At 41.3% G+C, this 19,682-nt stretch overlaps 1 protein-coding gene across 1 annotated transcript in view; it reads right to left on the reverse strand.

The window, feature by feature from the left end:
- Window positions 1–9,501, reverse strand: part of LOC143121789 (serine/threonine-protein kinase DCLK1-like) — a 60,150-nt gene extending 50,649 nt beyond the window's left edge. Inside the window, exons 1-3 of the mRNA XM_076282381.1 lie at window positions 9,406–9,501; window positions 8,665–9,058; window positions 7,157–7,503 (exon numbers count right to left, since the gene is read on the reverse strand). Coding sequence (XP_076138496.1) covers window positions 7,157–7,503; window positions 8,665–9,025 — 708 coding nt within the window. The 5' untranslated portion in view covers window positions 9,026–9,058; window positions 9,406–9,501. The remainder of the gene's footprint in view (window positions 1–7,156; window positions 7,504–8,664; window positions 9,059–9,405) is intronic.
- Window positions 9,502–19,682: the final 10,181 nt, after the last annotated feature.

The raw sequence follows: 19,682 nt of genomic DNA on the forward strand, positions 1-19,682 counted from the left end.
TTTTTGCACTACAACTTTTACATTTTTTGAACAAGAGAGTTATGTTGGTTCTGTAGAAGAGTAAACAGGCTGGCCTTCCATTTTGTATAACAGTACAAATGTTTTATTTATTTTATTTTGTGTAAAGCAGAAGATTTTTTGCTGTGCAAAACTGTTTAATAAAGTATATTTTTGGTATTTATTTGAGATATATTATGGTTTTTATCAATCGAGCAACAGAAAAATAATCGTTAGATTAATCGTCTAATTAGTCGTTAGATTAGTCGACTAATCGATAAAATAATAACCCGATTAATCGTTTAATAAATAATTGTTTACCCCCAGCCCTATATTTTAGGCTAACGGCAGGATACATGTAAAGACACTGATGACAAACAAACAAACAAAATACTAATACAAAAGAAACCAAACACCGGGACAATGGACAATGTCCACTAGTCTCTAAGCCTACCTAGAGGTCTTTCAGCAGGACCTCTCACACCCGAGGAGGAATCTCAACTCCCGTCTGAGCAATGTAGACCCCATTTAAAACACTGGCCTCAACCATGCATAGCAACAAATCAATTCATTCAAATTTACAACATTTCAGTTAACACATGACATAGGCAATACACATTACTAACGGTCCTTCATGTTATTTCCATACAATGCCATAAGCAACCTTACTAAGCAAAAAATATAATTACCTCTCCAATCACCTGGTCAAGCATTTTTATTTTACCAGCTAGTAAGCATTGATGTTAACATGCGTGCATTTAGAGAATGCTTACATTATTGATAAACATAGATTACGCTTCTAACCCTATACCGCGTACCAGGCTTGTATTTCCTATATGAATAACCCAAACATATTCCCAGTGTTACATGTAACTTAACCTCCATCTTACACACATCATGTCTGTACCACCAACAATACAATATCAAACAGATCAACATCACAACATGATTTAATAGAGCAGTCTTTGTTTGCACATACGTTTGTAAAGTCATTGCCAGTCATTTGTCATTTGCCAGTGACAGACGCACTGCGCTCTGTCACACATGCGTTCTTTGGAACGTGCAATAACTGAAGGTTATTTGCACACATATGAAGTAGCTCCATAGTCGTCCATTATCCCATACATATTTGCATCCATACTCTAATAATCCAATTCTAGAGCTGCCCACACCTCTGCTGTCGATTTGCATACACAACTGTCATTCTAACAGCCACCATAGATATTACCCACCCAGACAGCTTCCATAGATATTATACAGCCATCACCCAGACACTCCCCAGCCCCATGTTCACTGATCAGTAAAGGAGATTGATTGCACTGGTTGGTACATTACACAAATCCACAGTGGCAACAGCACACTCAAGGTCATCCGCAGCCACTGGATCATGCTGCCTCTCCATTGAAGCTGCTCTTCATCAGGCACTGTGGAGGGATTCCCACACTAACGAGGGGGGGCAACGGCTGGATGGATGATTACACTAGGATGGTACTGAAGGGGGGACAGCCAGCACATCAAACAGTGACATTTCACTGTCTTACAAGGCTGTTTCAGAGAGAGAGAGAGAGAGCGTTTGCATTAAGTTGTGTAGGGGTCATGCTGACACAACATCAATACAGGGTCCAAAGCTATGCGATTCATGGAGATTTGTGTCAGTTGAACAGACACACCCACACCATTGAGCTGCAGCGCCCTCCTGTCTGTCCTCACGCAAACGCTCACAGACACATGAGGCAGGGCAGACAGGAGAGAGAGTGACTCATGGAAGAGAAAGAGGAGGGGGAGACGCTACAGGGAAGCTCCTTCATTCAGACTCATGCTAACTCATGCTACCGCCACCACCGCTGCATCCGCCTACATATGACACCATCGCCAACCCCCGCCCGCTCACATGGCATCCACCGCTGCATCAGCCCATGCAACACACCAGCGGCAGCCCCGACCTGCTCACACAGCCTCCACGCTCACACCTCAGCATGACGTGCCAGGTGCCCTCAGGAGTTTACTCTCTCTCTCCCCCTCTCTCTCTCTCACTCTCTCTCTCTGTCTCTCTCTCTCTGTCTCTCTCTCTGTCTCAGCAGGACCTGTTCAGCCTATCTATCTCCAACTGTCAGTCTCTCTATCTATCTCCAACTGTCAGTCTCTCTATCTATCTCCAACTGTCACTTTTTCTCTCTCTCTCTCTCTCACTCAGTCCCTACCAGTCTCTCTGTCATGTTCTCTTTTGTCCTATATTTCTTTGACCTTGTCCTCTTTTTATCTGTCTGTGCCAGACTTGTGCAATCTGTCTATCTCTCTGTCAATCTCTCATTCTCTCTCTCTCTCTCTTTCTCTCTCTCTCTCTTCATCCGGTGTCACATCTGTTTCCAGAAGCACCACTCTGGCACAAAAATAAACCCCCATAAAAACAAGCATCTGCTGAGCAAACACAGCCCAGACAGCAGCACCCTCCCCTGGGGTGAGTTCGGAGGTGTTAATGCCAATTAGCGACGGCGAGTGACCCATCACTCCGCACATGTGACCAGCCTAATCCAATCCCACACAAATGACCTGCTGACGGGGAGCCATGACAGTGACTCAGCAGCATGAGGCAGTGGAAGAGAGAGAGAAAGAGAGAGAGAGAAATCGGCAGGTTAATGAGCGGAGCTACCACAGTGGAGTCTTACCTTCCATGCTGTTCGCTTGATAAAAACCAAATGCAGTCGGTGGTTCCGCTGGGTGTGTTGTGTGCATGATAGTGATACTGTATTTGTACAAGGTGATGATTAATACAGTAACATTGCAACAAATGTAGGGTCTGTAAGACTAACATGATAGGATAGGAAAACAATGTACAATGACAGTAATGTAGCTGTATTTGCATATAGCTCTTCCCAAAATACTACACATGTATACTGAAAAAATCTGTTCAATACACACCTGGCTTGGAATAAATGTTGTAGGCCCCACAGGTTATATCTACAGTACAAACCCTTTCACAGCATTATTCAATGAAAATCACAATGTTTTTTTTCAATTTCAATTACAATGTTTTGAAATGTACAGTGCATTGACTGTAAGAAGATGTAATTTATTCATGATCAATTACTGCCAATAGGCTTTAAGCTTAATGTCACTAGTAATGAGACTTACACAAAAATCAATCAGCAATGCAAAATCATTCATAATGTATTATGAGTCTCCATATTATCCATTATGCTGTCAATATGTCCTCACCAACCTAAAAGCTACCAAACATCTCTGTCCATGCTGATAACAAGCACTCCAGAAGTGAATTAGGTGAGTGGCCTACAGCTCAATAAGGCATCAAAACACAGGGCCTTCTGTCTAATTGAATAATGCAGGGCAGGGGCCCAACTGAATCAATGCAGGCAAACTGTGGGCACAGACCGACCTTCTGTTGGGCATGGCAGTGTGGCAGCCAGGGGGCATGTGGAGCGACAGCCTGGCTAACTGACAGACAGGGCAGTCTATTCAGGAGCTGACCGATGCCAAGTGATGACTACTCATCCAAACGATAGGCTCTAAAAGCTGCACTTAGTGTCCGTGAAGAGAGTGTTGAGTCAATAGATCAAATCTGAGGAGAAACAACATTATTGGCCCCAGCCGGTTGATAGATGTGCGTCCCGTCACAGTGAGTTAATGAGGGAGTCAAAATGACTGTGTTTACATGGCCTGTCCGCAGTCTTGTGGCACAGCCACCGACCGACCTATTTCCTCCGTCAACATGAATTTTAGAAGTAAAAAATGTGTTCATTACTGTTTGTGATATGAGTAGATTTGAAATATATCACTACTTCTGTCGCCATCAGCATGGTTCATTAAGAGATTTCTGGATCACTAATACAAATGTTATTCACACTAATGTTTCATTAAAAACGTGCAATACAAACTCAACACTAACTATTTCATAATCCTATGTTGATATCACTAATACTAATTAATACTATATCACTCTAATTGCTGTCATCTGTAACGCACAGAACATGTCTCAGAGCACAAAAGTACAGTAGAACAGACCCCAGGCACAATGTTGCCAGAACAGGGCCCAAACTGATCTAGGATCAGTTTCTCTCTGGGGAAAGTCCCTCATTCCTGTACTGCAGCCCTGTTCCTCCCTCTCCTCCAGTACAGGCCTGCGTGACATCACCACTGCACCTTTCTGCCGCAGAGGCTGTTCCTTAGCAACCGGTTCCACCAACCACCATCACCATAGAAACCAGCCAAGGATAAAAAAAAAGAAAAATCACAATCACAATTTCTTTGAAAAAGGCACCAACGCAGCACAGAGGCAGACAGTCTATTAATAGGCCCTACGCAAAAAAAGAAACAACAGCAAAAGGGGAGTAAAAAATAATGATTCAGGGCGGGAACATTATTGTCTGATGTTATTGCCTAACAGTCCATATGTTCTAGTTTCCTTCTGGTACTAGAGTTCTTCTAAATATTTTGGAACACTAAACTCCCTGGTTCTTAGCTCTATCAGACATGAAAGTCATTACCATTAGAGTCATTATCAGTAATTGTACACAATTAGGCCTCCTACATTTTTTTAATTGTTTTAGGCCTATAGTTCAAGTCCTTTCAGTTCCACTATATTTGTGCATTTGTCTAATGAATTTAATTATATCCATGGTCATTTCCTGTCATAATGCAATTGAGTATCAAAAATGAGCAAAAATAATCCTGGTTATGGTTCTAAAGCCTGAGGTTGACAGAAACTAATACAGACACAGCTTGTCACCATTCCATGTGACACTGACGATGCATACCAAAACAAACACACTCTTCCCTTTTACCTGGACAGCAGGACCAAACTCTCTATCAAACACTGCCTCACTGTGTTCACTGGGCACCTCTAGATTAGTGGGTTAGCAAAGTGTGACAATGCTGTAGGGATTCTGCAGGCAAGCTTCCCCAGCAACCCACATCTCATTAGCCTTTTAAACAGACATCTTCCCGCACACAGATAATTAACGTAGCCCACTTCCCCAGGTTTCCAGAGCTACTGTCAGGGCCCTGGGACACTAGACAACCTACTGATAGTGACTCTCCCAAAACCTCTCCTTGTGTCGACATCAGACAAGACACGCTTTGAATTTTATGCTTAGTCACTCACTCTGCCATGTTGCATCAGGTGAGACACAGTTGCTGTTTTCAGAGATGCTGCGGAGCTAGTGTTAGGGGTTGGCATTCGAGGGACAAACCTCCACACTGATGGGGGGAGAAAGGGGGCGAAGGGGCAAAGCCATGCCTGACAAGAGTGGGGTAACTCTGGATAGAAGGGTGGCACACGCTGGCAGTGAGCCATGAGGTCTGGAGCTGACAGAAGGTCACAAGCTCAGCCTGCTCCCACTGAGACTAAAGGAAAGTAAAGGTCACTGCCATAGCCAACAGAGCCTGTTCTAATGTCTCTGTACCATCTCTGCTTACAGGCAAACAAAGACAAGGTGGGCATATGGACATATTCCCTGTGTTTGCTTTTAAATCAATAGAAACACACCCATGCATTAAGTTTGAAGCTTATGAGCTTGTATATGACTACATGTACTCTCTCCCTCTCCCTCCCTCCCTCTCTTTCTCTATGTCTCTCTCTTACAAACAAACAACCAAAGAGAAAGATCAAGATCAAGAAATTAGGACATTCTACAGGGAAAAACACAAAATATGCACATAAAACTAATTCCTAAGGACATTAGGACACTCAGACCAAACTTTCCCCAGAGACAGTTCCATTTAACCCCCTTTTTAGAAACTTTCAGATTAATATGCACCCACATTCCCTACCCATTAAAAACATGTGCCTCTAAAAATGGACGCTGCATGTCCCCCAAACGCCTGGGGGGAGGGTCATTTGGAGGAGACCATGTGAGCTGAGGACAGAGGCTCCCTGTCAGCTTGGGCAGGATTTTTGTGAAAGGGAACAGCCTGACCCCGATTGGGCTGCCGCTGACGCAAACGCCACCGCGCCTCGGCAGAAAAACCAGGGCAGCGCGTTGCTAAAATCAGATCAGGTGGTGGTCTGAAGAGTGACACGGTACCTCTCAGCAGTTGAAGGGCCAGACCAGGCGCTCTCAGCCGATACCTACGTACCAGTTCAACCTGAGGGAGGCGAAATACTCAGTCACTGGGCTACTGTCTTGAGATATGGCTCCTGTGACTCAATAGAGAAGAGTGGAAAAGGGCATAGCAGAGGGGCTAAGAGATAGACTACGCAGGACAAACTGATGAGTCAAATTCGTTTTATCTGTAGTTCCACAAATGTGAATTTGAATACTCTGTGAAAAAGAGGGATTAATAGGCTTCCATTGCTGTAAGGCAGACTCCTTTACAAAATGGGAGATTTATCTGTAATTGGGGCAGACGTCTTGTCTCACACCTCCCTTGAAGCAACTCAAAAACTTCGCAAAGGCTGTCTTTCAGATAAGAGATATATCATCATCTCTGCCTCAAACTACACAAAAGTTATTCAGAGAAGACAGTAAGACCTCTTTGGTATTACACCCCCTGCTAGAGCTGACTTCAAGTGTCCCTAATCATGAAAAGGAAGGGAATGCGAACATCGGAGAACAGTCAGAATGAAGAACGAGTACAGAAGATCCAGCACCAACAACCCTAAACAGCTGAAGAGTGTTTAGACTGTATCAAATCTGTTCAAGCTGCTACATTAAAAAGTTCTCAAGATATGTTAAGACATGATGCTTTTCTTTGTAAATTCTTAAGCAGGTGGGTGAGGCTACCCAGAAAAGAATGAAACAGATGAGCACATTCCTGTTTGTTTAGAGGGCAGAATTATGCATACCAAAGTAAAGCCAGACTGGGGGAATGCTACGGGCACTACTATAATGATACATGATCGCGTCAAAATCGCTATTTTTAAAACACTAAGAAGGCTCGACACAACATGAAACTTTGATCGAAGTATCATCAGTGTCTCTACACATGAACTCGAGCATTGAGAACATTGTTTGTGTACACATTGTTTACTAAAAAGAAAGGTTTTGGACAACTCACTCCTTGACTGGCAAGATGGCGGCGAGCAGAAAAGCCAAGTGAATTCTTCAAAACCTTTCTTTAAGTAATAATCATAAAAAGAAGGAGCAAAACTTTCTTTTAGTAAACTCTGAGTGCAGACTCAAGAGTGCAGAACTGGACCTACCATTTTCCCATCCACAGTGTAGAGCCGCTTCACGACGCCCGAGTCCAGCTTGACCGCCTCCGTGATGTCCGTGAGCACCTGCTCGAACGAGTGCGCCGTCTTCTTGTTGAGCAGGATGCGCACGGCCTTGCGCGGCTTCACGCCGCTGCGGATGATGGTCACCAGCTTGGGCCGGATGAAGTCGCGCGACTCCCTGCCCTCTGTGGAGCTGGCCTTGGCGCTGGCCAGCGAGGTGGGCGCACGGGCAGCCGCGGCTGTCTTGACGTTGACCGACCAGTTGGGATTTACATTCTTCATGTACTCCAGCGTCTTGTAAGGCTCTATAGAGCCACACACGTAGCTCTCACCTGTGGAGTTGGCAGTAGACAATATTACAAGCTGTCAATGTGGATTACAGAACAGTGTGTCAGTGCCACAGACTAGTAGTGTGTGTTGAGGGTATATGCATTAGTAATGCTGTTTGAGTGGTACGACCGTGATCATAGACAGGGCCAGGAGACATATATGCATGTATTCATGATGTATACATCCTTAGCCATTATTGCCACTTATTGCCAGTAAAGCAAAGTAGCCTGGGACAGCAGAGCCTAGACCTACTTAATGAAGTGAAGGCGTAACGAAGGGTCAGTCTTCATGACCACATACGCCTACCCCTACTTTGTTAGTTTCAATGGGCTTACTGTTACCATAATTATATGTAAGGTCATAGGTTGGTCAGTGGTAGTGGTAATGGTTTAGCACAGCAGTTCATTAAGTCTCCTCTTGATAGACAGATAGCCTCCCCTGACCTCTCCAAATGAAATTAACTGCACCATGTTAGCATTAAGTCACTCTGAAGTGAAAAAGCCAGTCACTGCTAGTGCAGTCCCCAGATAGGTCAGGCCCAGATCTGATACATAATCTGATGCATCTATTGCATTTCTTTATTTACTGGAACTGGTATGAAACCTAGTGCATACAATTGATCATTTTGTCTTTTATGTAGGCTAATGAATCTGTGGGCGCTGTAGGCCTAAACATCACTTTTTTAATTATGCTGTGAATACCCACAGCCACTGTTAGAAAATGTGAGCCAATAATTCTGCCCCCCCCCCCCCCCTCTCTGGCTGCCCCTTTTCAGTGCTGGGCCCTTAGAATCGTCCTTACTACACCCTCCCCCCACCTCCAACAGCGGTGTGACCCTGCCCAAAACCAATATATATAGTGGCAGACATACCATAACATAGCTGCAAGAACAGATTTTTCTGTGTGTGAGAGGGGCATGTCTGTGTTCATCATCACAAAGAGGTTACTCTACAATTTCATAGAGATACCAGAAAAGGAAAACAGGTCTGTATGGCATGCATCCACACTGTCATCAAACCTCAGATACTTCATGAATTTGTTTTAAGAGCCTTCTCCTTGTCATGTTGCTCTCTGAATATTACCTACTCAAACAGCCATGGCAGTACTGTGTGAGCTTTCATGTTAACATGTGGAAGTGTGATATTCAGCTAGTAGAGCCTCACCCTCCTCTAGCTGATCCATACTGGTGATCTTCTCTATCCCATCAATGGAGTATATCGTGCGGACCCCCTGGGGCAAGTTCACATTGTCGGATAAAGAGCGTGTGAGGTCAGCTAGCAGGGCTTCGAAAGACCTGAAGCGGTCCTGGGATATGGCATACACAATCCCCTTGAAGTACCGGTCCCCGTTGCGGTAGAAGCGGACCTTCTTAGCTTTCTTCTCTGAACTCAGCGCTTGGAGGGTGCGGGTACGGTACAGACTACAATGTGCGCTGTGCGTAGGACTGGGCAGGCCGTTCGCTCGAGAGCCCCCACGGTTGTACCTCTGCGCTTTGTCCCGTTCGTCAAAATGTTCCAACTCCATATCGCCTTAGCGCTGAAATAACGTTTTGATAGTCTGCAGGGGAAGAAATAATGTTAGTTTAATGTTCTTTACTAGCCATTGCCATATAATAACACATAGCTGTGCTACATTTATTGTATCCTGTGTAAGTCATACAATTGATCGATTAAAAGATCGATTGCAAATGGGAAATAATATTTTCACATGTAGCTATGAGACAAATAAAGTTTTGCTCCTTCTTCGTATTATTACTTAAGTGGTTGAAATCATGCTAACACGCCCAGTCTTGGATGTCCACTGCAGGACAGAGAACACTCCATCCTTAATCTATGTAAACGATTGAGAGAAAGTGCAGGTGCATCATCTCATTAAAGCATGACGATTTAAAAGCTAGATCTCACCTCAATGCGCTATGGGCTTCTTTCTCAGAGATAATTCCAGTTGCAGCATGCAGCACTTCGGTTTCAATGGTTTGGGGTTGATAAAGGCAGTGGGGAGAATCGTGTGCCTCTTTGTTGCCCTGTGGTTACACTCGTGTTGTCCGTGCGAGACGGAGGCTGGGCTGCAGCTGGTGTTCGTCCCCCCTTTTGGCAGTGATTTACATTGGTCCGTCCCCTCATTGAGATGCGGAGTCTGAGTAGGCTACAGCACACGCCTTTACAGGTCGCTAGTATCCCTGGAGATGTACTCAATAGGATGCGCTGCGCTAATCCATGTAACCTATACAGTTGCCGGCTCCGACACGTTAATAAAACTAAGTCTAAAAAGCCTTGGCAATGCTTTTCATAACTGTGAAAACAGCCATGCTAAGTTAATATCAAACGAGAAAGACATTTGATGGACATGAAATTCATGCCACTATTATGTTGCATTATGGATGGGTTAAGGGCTGCACACGTTGTACATTCATACCCACTTGCCCACGTGTTTGACACGCCCGTTTCATTCTCCACATATTTCCCCTACACAAATGGAAGGAGTGGTGTTTGCCGACGCATGGATGAACAGAAAAGATACATTGAACTGGGTAGGATAAACACCCTCTTCACTTAATAGCATGTTCATTGAGTTATGCACACGATACATAAAAACATGCTCTATTATGCTCTACAACTAGTTATATTGCAGCAAAGTGACATCTATTGGTTGCAGCCAATCACCATTTGGCTTTATGGGCGATTTTGCCCTTACACTTCCGGATAGCCCATATCATATAGGCCTAGCCTACATCAGAGCACATGCCGTAAAAGTGAACAAAAAAGGGGGGGAAATTAATCACAAACCACTTTCAATACTGCCAAAGGTTACTAAACACCATACCAAAGAGACACTGACTCGCTATTTAACTTCAATATCAAATATGTTTCATTGTCAAAAATCAATCACTGTGAACTAGATAAAACACCCAACTGTAGATGAACAGACTGAGTTGAGGCAAACAGTGGATGAACAGATTGAACAGCAGATGAACAGACTGATTTCACGTGAACAACACATTTTGTTGCACTTTCAATAAACCAACAGTTTGCAAGGTTCGTGGTGTATTATTTTGTTATATTGGATTTGTCTCTAATATAGCGTATTTGTGTATTTGAACATATATATCTTCATTTAAAAAAAAAAATAAAGTCATGTTATTTATTTGTGTATTTCAGGTAATATCAATATAATTGCAGCTATGTTGTTATGGACAATAGCCTCTGATAGGCAACAGGAGTTGCAACCACAGACTCCATTAGTCAAGTCTTTTTTTTTATCAGAGAAGACTGGAGATAGCAATGCCCACTGACCTATTTGCGTGCCACCCAAGGTTTAGCCTTCACATGAATCAATAGTTGTACAGCATGGGGGACACAATTAGCCAGTGGAAGAGTGAGAGTGGATTAGATAGAGGTTGCTTAAAAAAACTCTTAGCATGTTCCAATAAATGTATTGATTTGAACTAAATTGATTAACTTAGGCTACTGTATTATCCAACTTCCAATCATTTAAAAAAGCAAAGGAAAATACCAGCATCAGCATCTTTTTTTGGAGTCAGTCTGAGCTTAGGAAGCATTTTTTGTCTGTTGAGTAATTGAAATATACACAAGGAACAAAGAGCTAAATAAATGGACAGCTGAAATATCACAGACGAAATATGCCAGATGGAGGATTTAATTGCGGGGTTTTTTTTTTCCATCTTTCAAATCACAGAAAGTAGATGCTGTAATGTGATATTGTATACACATTTAGACTTTTTACATACAGTAGACTTTGACTGAAAGAGTACATGAACAAGGTGATTTGAGGCAAACAGTGGATGAACAGACTGAACAGATGAATAGACTGATTTGATGCGAACCACTTATTTCCCTGCACGTTCAATACATGTGTGCAAGGTTCATGGTGTATTGTTTTCTAGGCTGTGGGCTTGTCTCTAATATAGCCAATATTTGTGTAATTGAACATATAGAACACTATATCTTCATTTTTAAAAACAATAAAAAAGTCAAGTAATGTATTTGTATATTTCAGATAATATCAATATAATTGCAGTTATGCTTTGATTGAGTAAAGATAAGTCAAATAACGACAACCCAATTACAGCCACTGAAATTATTTGAAAAACAAAATGAGAGGAAAATTCATTAAAATGGAGGATATAGTGTTTTGGAACCAAAATCTTCAAATGTGTTTTCAAATACATTTTATATCAGTTTCTACTATTCAAATAACCCATAATGGATGTGCTGAAAGCCACTATACCTCTGGACAGTAAGTAGAAACTAGAAAATGTAATGCCAGAGGAATTACAATAGTGGATGGAAAGCTACTGGCTTACCCATTTGCGCTGGATGCTGCATGATGCAACATTCTATCTCCCGCCTGATGCTGCATAGCGCAACATTGAATCTCCCACTGGTTGCTGCGTAGCGCCGCATGCTTTTTATTTCATGTTTCTAGGTGTACAGAGGCTTAGATATTAAGGTTTTGGTAGACGTTGACAATTCTTAGTATTTTTTCAGAAAACCCTCAGGAAATAAGGTTATTTAGTCTAGAATGCCATAGGATTCTATAGGCGTTTTTAGCAGGCATTTTAGGAGTAAATGGGTTAATGTTGGTAGGGAGATTCCTGGAAAAAAAACATTGAATCACTTAATCTTTGAGTTCATACAAACCCTCATACAAACCTTGTGTGTCAAAGCGTTCTTGAGATATAACACTCAAGGTGTTTTTCACATTGACATTTGACCTCCAACATCAATTCACTTCATATTTGAGTCCATACAAACACTCATACCAAATTTCAGGCATGTATGTCAAGCCGTTCTGGAGATATAATGCGCTAAGAATGAGATATGGCTGTGACTTTTATTTTGACAGACGGGAAACACTTAAACAGGATTTGTAGTTTTAGAGAGTGCCAGATTGTATGCATTAGAAGCTGAGACAGTTTGATTCACAGGTGACACCTGTGCTAGTGTTCTAATTAGCCCGGGAACTTCCCTTGGCTTCCCAAGCGCAGCTGGCTTTAGGATATTATGACATCACAGGCATACAAGTCTATTGGGGGAACATTAGCTTTTTGACATTTTTAATCCCCTATTTCTCAAAAAGTATAAACTTTTAAGAAAATCTGAAAAAATACCTCTCTTGTCCAACTCCAGACCTACACAACGGTTATTTCCAGAGCCGGACAGTAACGGAGTACATTTACTTGAGTACAGAACTTGAGTACAATTTTGAGGGATCTGTACTTTACTCGAGTATCATTTTTGGGGAGTACTCATGACTTTACTCAAGTATATTTGAGAGGCAAATATTGTACTCTTTACTCCACTACATTTCTATCCATAACCGTGAGTACCCGTTACTTCTTCTAAAAAAAAGGAAAAAAGAAAAATCTCGGAAAACCTTCAATTTGTTGTTTTACTCTCAAACGTGATTGGATTGTGCAGGCGCCACTGATTGGGACAGCCTATTAGCAATCACCTTTAACTCCATGGTGAGATTTAGATAAGTTTTGCTGAGATATCACTTCACTTCCTGTTTGGTGGCTTCGTCGCCAATTTTGATTGGCTGTTACGGGCGAACAGTTTTTGATTTGAAGACAAAAAGGGATAACTTTTTTGAGGCTTGGACTGAAGATTATGTGTGTCAAGTTTGGTGTCAATCGGACAAACTTTGTGACCTGTGAAAACTTTTAGGTGTTTTTGATTAAATCCAATATGGCGGAAAATCCATCATGGCGGAAAATGACGTCATAGGAACTCGGCTTGGTCTAAGGATTCCAACGATACCTCATATTTGACAATCGGGCCAACGGGTCAAAAGTTACTTCCATGAACGCACGTCCAACTTTGGCCTGTTGGTGGCGCTAGAGTGCTCGAGGTGCCGACTTGAAACTTGGTGAAATTAATCATGGGACTGTGCCTAATTTGTGTGCCAAATTGTACAACTTTTTACCAGACGGTTCTATGGGCTGCCATAGACTTCCATGACGGAATATTAATAATAGGAAAACGTAGAGACACAATGGGTGCCTTCGCAGCTTCGCTGATTGGCCCCCAATAACCGCAAGCGGTGATTAACGGGGTCCGAGCAAAATGAACATGAGGTAGCATAGCTTTTAAGTTTACATATGCTTTGATTGTTTGGGCCCAATTGTTCAAAAAAACGTGATTGGATTTCGGTTATCGGATTTCAGTTACTGGATTTCGGCTACTGGATTTCGGCTATCAGATTTCAAATCTTGAAAATGGGTTGTTCAAAGGGAAACAAGGATCCTGAAATTTTTTTTTTTTTTTTTTTTTTTTTGGCCCACCACCTCTTCGGAGGACAACTTTATTTTTATTTAAGTAACATATTTTTCAAAGTGCAAATACAATTGTCCTACCTCAACCATTTATGCATATGACCCTGGAATCTTATCATATAGCACCACGTGAATTGAAACATAAAAACACATGAAACGCAATAAGGTAACGTAGACAAGTGAGACAGATAGACAGACAGATAGACAGACAAACAAGCAGACAGACATAGAGACAGACAGACACGCAGAGGGACAGGACGATGACAGAGCTGACAGGATGGGACTCAGTTTTTTTGTAATTGAATGGAAAGGTCTGTGAGTGGTCATGTAAAGGGCTTTGGTAACATGCTATGTTTGGGTGTTGCTAGTGTGTGTCTATATGTAAAGTGGTGAATGTAGGGGGGAAAGGAGGAAATAAGGTTAAATAAAATAAATTAAATTTAATCAATCAATTCATTAATTAATCAAACAATCAACAAATCAAATCAATCAAACTAATAGACAGATAGATAAAGACAGAGAAGGGGGCAAGGAAAGGGGGGAGAGTTTGGGGTTATGGTTTTGTTGAATTTAAAAATGATAGAAAGTGAGACCAGGTGTTTTCAAAGACTGACATTTGCTTCTCTCTATGTGTTGCGTAATGTGGATTTCAGAAATGTCATTAAGAAGACAGAGTGTTGGAGATGATGGGATTCTGGAGTCCAGGATGTTAGATAGTGCCTCAGTGATTGTGACCCAAAAAGAGTGGACAGGTTGACATAGCCACATGGCGTGCAGATAGTCGTCTGTGCTACCTAAAGTGCATTGTGAACAAATATCTGTGTTTGTTAAGCCCATTTTAAACATTTTACTTTGAGTGATGTGCGATCTATGAATGACTTTATACTGTATAAGCTGTAAATTTGTGTTAGTGGTCATGGAAAATGTGTTATTGCAGATTTGTTCCCAATAATCAGGGTTGGGAGAGAACACCAAGTCATTTTCCCACTTAGTTATTGGGAGTGTTATTGTTGTTTTTAGGTTTGTGATCAGTGTATATAGCTGGGAGGTTAATTTTTTGAAGTTATTAATTTTCATAATTTTTTCTACAAGTTCAGATGGTTGTAATGTGTTGTTGGTGAGGCTTGTTTTATCTTTAGTTGTTGATATTGAAGGAATTGTTCTCCCCAACCCCATATTTCTTTGTCAGTGTATCGAATGACATGAATTGGTGGTTGTCAAACATGTGGTGAAGATGTGAGATTCCTTTTTGTGCCCATGTGGAGAAGTGGAAAGGTTTATTCTGTAATGTGAACACTGGATTGTGCCAGAGTGGGGTGTACCTGTTTAGTGCTAGTGATGATTTTGTGATTTGGTTTGTTTTCCACCAGGCTGTCAGAGTTGAATTGATGTTAATGCATTGGCAGAAGTTAGATTTTTTGATTGATTCTGAGTAGAAGGGGAGGTCTGCTATTCTGATATCTGTACATTGGTTTTGTTCTAGTTCAAGCCATGGGTAATTGTGACTTTGTATGTTGATCCATTTAACTAGGTATTGTAACTGATTTGCCAGGAAGTAGTGATGGAAGTTTGGTGCCTCAAGGCCGCCATGTGATTTTTTATTTTGCAGTGTTGAGAGTGATATTCTGGGTTTTTTTCCTTTCCAATAGAATTGAGTTGTTAATGAATTGAGAGTTTTAAACCAATTGTCTGTGGGAGTAGTGGGGATCATGGAGAAGAGGTAGTTAATCTGAGGGAGAATTTTCATTTTGATGGCGGCTATTCTTCCGATGAGTGTGAGTGGGTGTTTTGACCAGCGTTTGAAATCCTCTTCAATTTTCCTGAGGAGAGGAGTGTAGTTGAGGCTAAAAAGCTCTGACAGCCTGGGGGAAATATGAATCCCTAGGTATTTGATGTTGCCAGTTTGAAAGTGGGGGGGAGGTATCCTGAGCTCCAGAATCCCATGCATTACAATGCAGTACAATTGATTTGTTCCAGTTGATGGTGTAATGTGAAACACTAGAGAATCTATTGATGATATTGAAAGTTTCTTTAAGTGACACATGTGGGTTCTGTATATAAAGTAAGAGGTCATCTGCATATAAACTGATTTTGTGTTGTACGTTTGCTGCCTGAATTCCTTTGATCATGTGGTTTTGTCGTATTGCGGCTGCAAAGGGTTCAATGAAGATGGCAAAGAGGGAAGGCGAGAGTGGGCATCCCTGTCTGGTGCCCTGGTGCAGTGTGAAACTCTGAAGTGATTCCGTTAGTGGTGATTGTTGCCCTTGGTGATGTGTATAATGTTTTAATCCAGTGGATGAACGACTCTCCGAAGCCAAACCTGTGGAGAGTGTTGAATAAAAAAGACCTATTTACCTTATCAAAAGCTTTTTCTGCATCAAGTGAAATGATAATGGTTTTCTGTTGTGATTCTTGTGATATATTGATTAGGTTGAACAGTCTGCGGAGGTTGTCTGTGGCGTGTCTATTTTTAATGAAGCCTGTCTGATCTGGATGAATGAGTATGGGAGTGACTGTTTCTATTCTGGTGGCTAGTGCTTTGGCGATAATTTTCAAGTCAGTGTTCAGTAGTGACAGAGGTCAGTAGCTAGAGGGCTGAGATGGATCTTTGGTTTTAACAATAAGGTCATAGCTGCTGTATTCATGTGTGTGGGTATGGTGGAAGAGGATTTAATTTATATAGTTACTCTGTTGAATAGTGGTGCTAATATGTCCCAAAAGTGTCTGTAGAATTCGGCTGGGAGTCCATCTGGCCCGGGTGATTTGTTGCTAGGAATTTTATTGAGTGCTTCGGTGAGTTCATTGAGGCTAAGAGGTGCGTCTAGTGTTGGTTTGTTCTTTAGTTAATTTGGGTAAAGTCACATTGTCTAGAAAGGTGTCTATTTCCAGTTGTGTTGGTTGGTGGGTGGGGGAATAGAGGTTGATGTAAAAGTTCCGAAAATTTTTTTTTATATCCTGTGGGTCTCGATTAATGTTTCCTGCAGAGTCCAAAATGGATGGGATGATTGATTTCTCTTTTTTGTGTTGGAGTAGATTTGCCAAATATTTACTGTTTACTTTATTGCTGTATTGAAAACCATTATATTTCAGTTGTTGCATTTGGTATTGTGTTTTTTTCTGTATGATATCGTCAAGTTGTGTTCTGAGTTTTTTTTAATTATTTTTGTTTTGGTTCACTGGGGTGGTGGGATATTTCATTTGTTAAATGTTTGATGTTTTGTTCCAATGTGTTTTCCAATTGCTGTTGCTGTTTTTTCTTATATGAGGAGTATGAAATGATTTTGCCTCTGATTATGGCTTTCCCAGTTTCCCATAGCAGTGAGGGAGAGGAGTCCGGAGAGTCGTTCATCTCCAGAAAGAATGCCCACTCTCGCCTTATAAGGGTAGTAAAGTCGGGGTCTTCTAACAGTGATGTGTTGAATCGCCATGTGGTTGAAGTTTTGGTATATGTCTGAGTATTTATAGAGAGGGAAACAGGGGCATGATCGCTAATTACTATTGAGTGGATTGTGTTATCTGATATCTTGGGTATTAGTGAGTTGCTGACTATAAATAGATCAATTCTAGAGGAGCATTGGTGAACTGTTGAAAAATATGAATATTCTCTTAGAGAGGGGTTGCTCAACCTCCAACTGTCGCTAAGGCCATAGTCCTCCATACATTGTTTTATTGTGTTAGTGGAATGCCAAGTTCTTGAGTTGCCAGAGGTGCTTGAGCGGTCAATTGTGGGATTAATGACAGTGTTGAAGTCTCCTGCTATGATGAGGTTGTTGGAATTAGATAGCGTGGAGAAAAGATTGTGAAAAAAAGATGGGTCGTCATTGTTTGGGCCATAAATGTTTGCCAGTGTAAATGTTGTATGGTTGAAAACTGCGTTTATTATGATGAATCTTCCTTCTGGGTCTGTGATAGATTGGTTTAGTGAGAACTGAATGTTTTTGTTAATTAGAATTGAGACACCTCTTTGTTTGCTGTTGTATGTTGAAGAGTATATTTTATCAAATTGACCGAATTTAAGATTCTGTATTTCTGTGGCTGTTAGATGTGTTTCTTGTAGGTAGCAAATGTCAGCCCTTAATTTTGTCAGATGATTGATTACTTTAAGTCTTTTGGATTGATTACGGAAGCCACGTATATTCCATGATATCAATTTAAGTGGAAGCATGAATGCATGTCAGGTATGTCAGAATTGTGTGCTGGTGTGTGTATTTGGATTAGGGGACATTTACAATGGCAAAAATAAAGGGAAAGGGAGGGAGAAGAGGAAGAGATAGAGGGGTTCAGTTGAGTGGATATGTTGTGTGTGTTTTTGGACATCAGTTTTGGATACACGTGTGTTGTATCTTGCATAGCATGTTTACCATTCTTTTCCCTTGAGGTTGAACTGAGAGGTAGGAGTGCTGAGGAGTAGAGGCCTAAACAGACACTGAACAAGGGGAGTTTACATAAATTGACAAAGACAGACAAAGAGACAGGACATAAACAGACAACATGCAGAGAGTAGTACATTAAGAGAGAGAAAGAAAGAGAGAGAAAAACGGTTGAATAAAAAAAAAAAACAAGCAATCGAGAGAAAAAAAGAGAGAGAAAGAAGAAAAAACTGAGTGAGCACGTAGGGAGAGTAACCTGTAGGGCTAGCTAGTTCTGAGAGCTAGGAGGTGTAATTATGATTGTGTGGTCAGAAAAGCCAGGGTGTGATTTCTGGGCTTCTGAATAATTGTCCGTTTGTGTATAGTTTGTCAACTGCCAAGACTGCACGTATGTTGTTTTTCCGTTGTTCCTGAAATTGGATTAGATCACATAATCTATTCTTGGTTTTGATCTGGATAAAACCTTCACTTTGTGTTGTTCAAAACTTTTGAGTTGGATTGGAATACAAAGAGTGTGTCGGCATTCTAATTCTTGGAAACTGATGAGTGTAAATGTTGATTGCCTGATGTCATTCAGGTGCTGTTCAATGTGAATCTTAAATGACCAATAGCATGTGCAGCTTGATCCTAAAGCTCCAGCGGGGATTTGAACTCTCAACCTAAGAAACACCAGTACAAGGCATTATCCCACTGAGCCACTGACCATCCTAAATATTGGGCAGTCACATTCACATGGTGAAAATGTGTGTTGGAAAACACACAACATCAAGAAAACTCGTAGTATACATTTGACAATAGAATTAAGGGCTTTATAAAAAGAGAACATCTGAAAATGTGCACTGATAATGGTATCCACCTAATGATGGTTGTATGGTTGCTATCCAAGAACAAAATTACTTATATAGGAATATAGGTGATATAGGAAAAATGGGCTGAGTGGTCAAACTTTATTGGCATATATCTCTGAAATGGAACATATCCAAAATCTTTTGATAACTTTGGTGAAGCTTGGTCTAAATGTTGTCTGTGAGAATTGTGCTGAATATTTGATAATTTTTGAAGCCTGTGAAACTTTTTATGATGTTTGGCTTTTCTCTGAAATTGTGGCAAAAGTAAACATTTTTAGAGCATAAGACCAGGGTGAAAAAGATGCATCTGAATTTAGAGATTAATATGATGAAAGAATTTTGAATCTAGGTCAATCTGGTAAGGAGAAATAAGCATAATTAAAAAAAAATTGCCAATAGCGCAACCTTTGGGTGCAGTACCCCAAATTTTGGGTTATGGATAGAGGGGGGTACTGGTAACCATATCTGAACATTTGAAGAGTTTTGGAGTTACGGTTTAGGCTGCAGTATGACTTTTACAGAATTTTGGCCAAAAACGAACGGTACAGAAACAATAGGGGTCCTGCAGCTACGCTGCTCGGACCCCTAAATATAACCGCAAGCGGTGATTAACGGGGTCCGAGCAAAACGAACATAAGGTAGCATAGCTTTTTAGTTTACATATG

The sequence above is a fragment of the Alosa pseudoharengus genome, unplaced genomic scaffold (genome assembly GCF_046254945.1).
Source record: "Alosa pseudoharengus isolate Yale_2024_CS ecotype anadromous, Long Island Sound unplaced genomic scaffold, YU_APseudo_1.1 YU_APseudo_1.1_scf_13, whole genome shotgun sequence".
NCBI lineage: Eukaryota > Metazoa > Chordata > Actinopteri > Clupeiformes > Clupeidae > Alosa > Alosa pseudoharengus.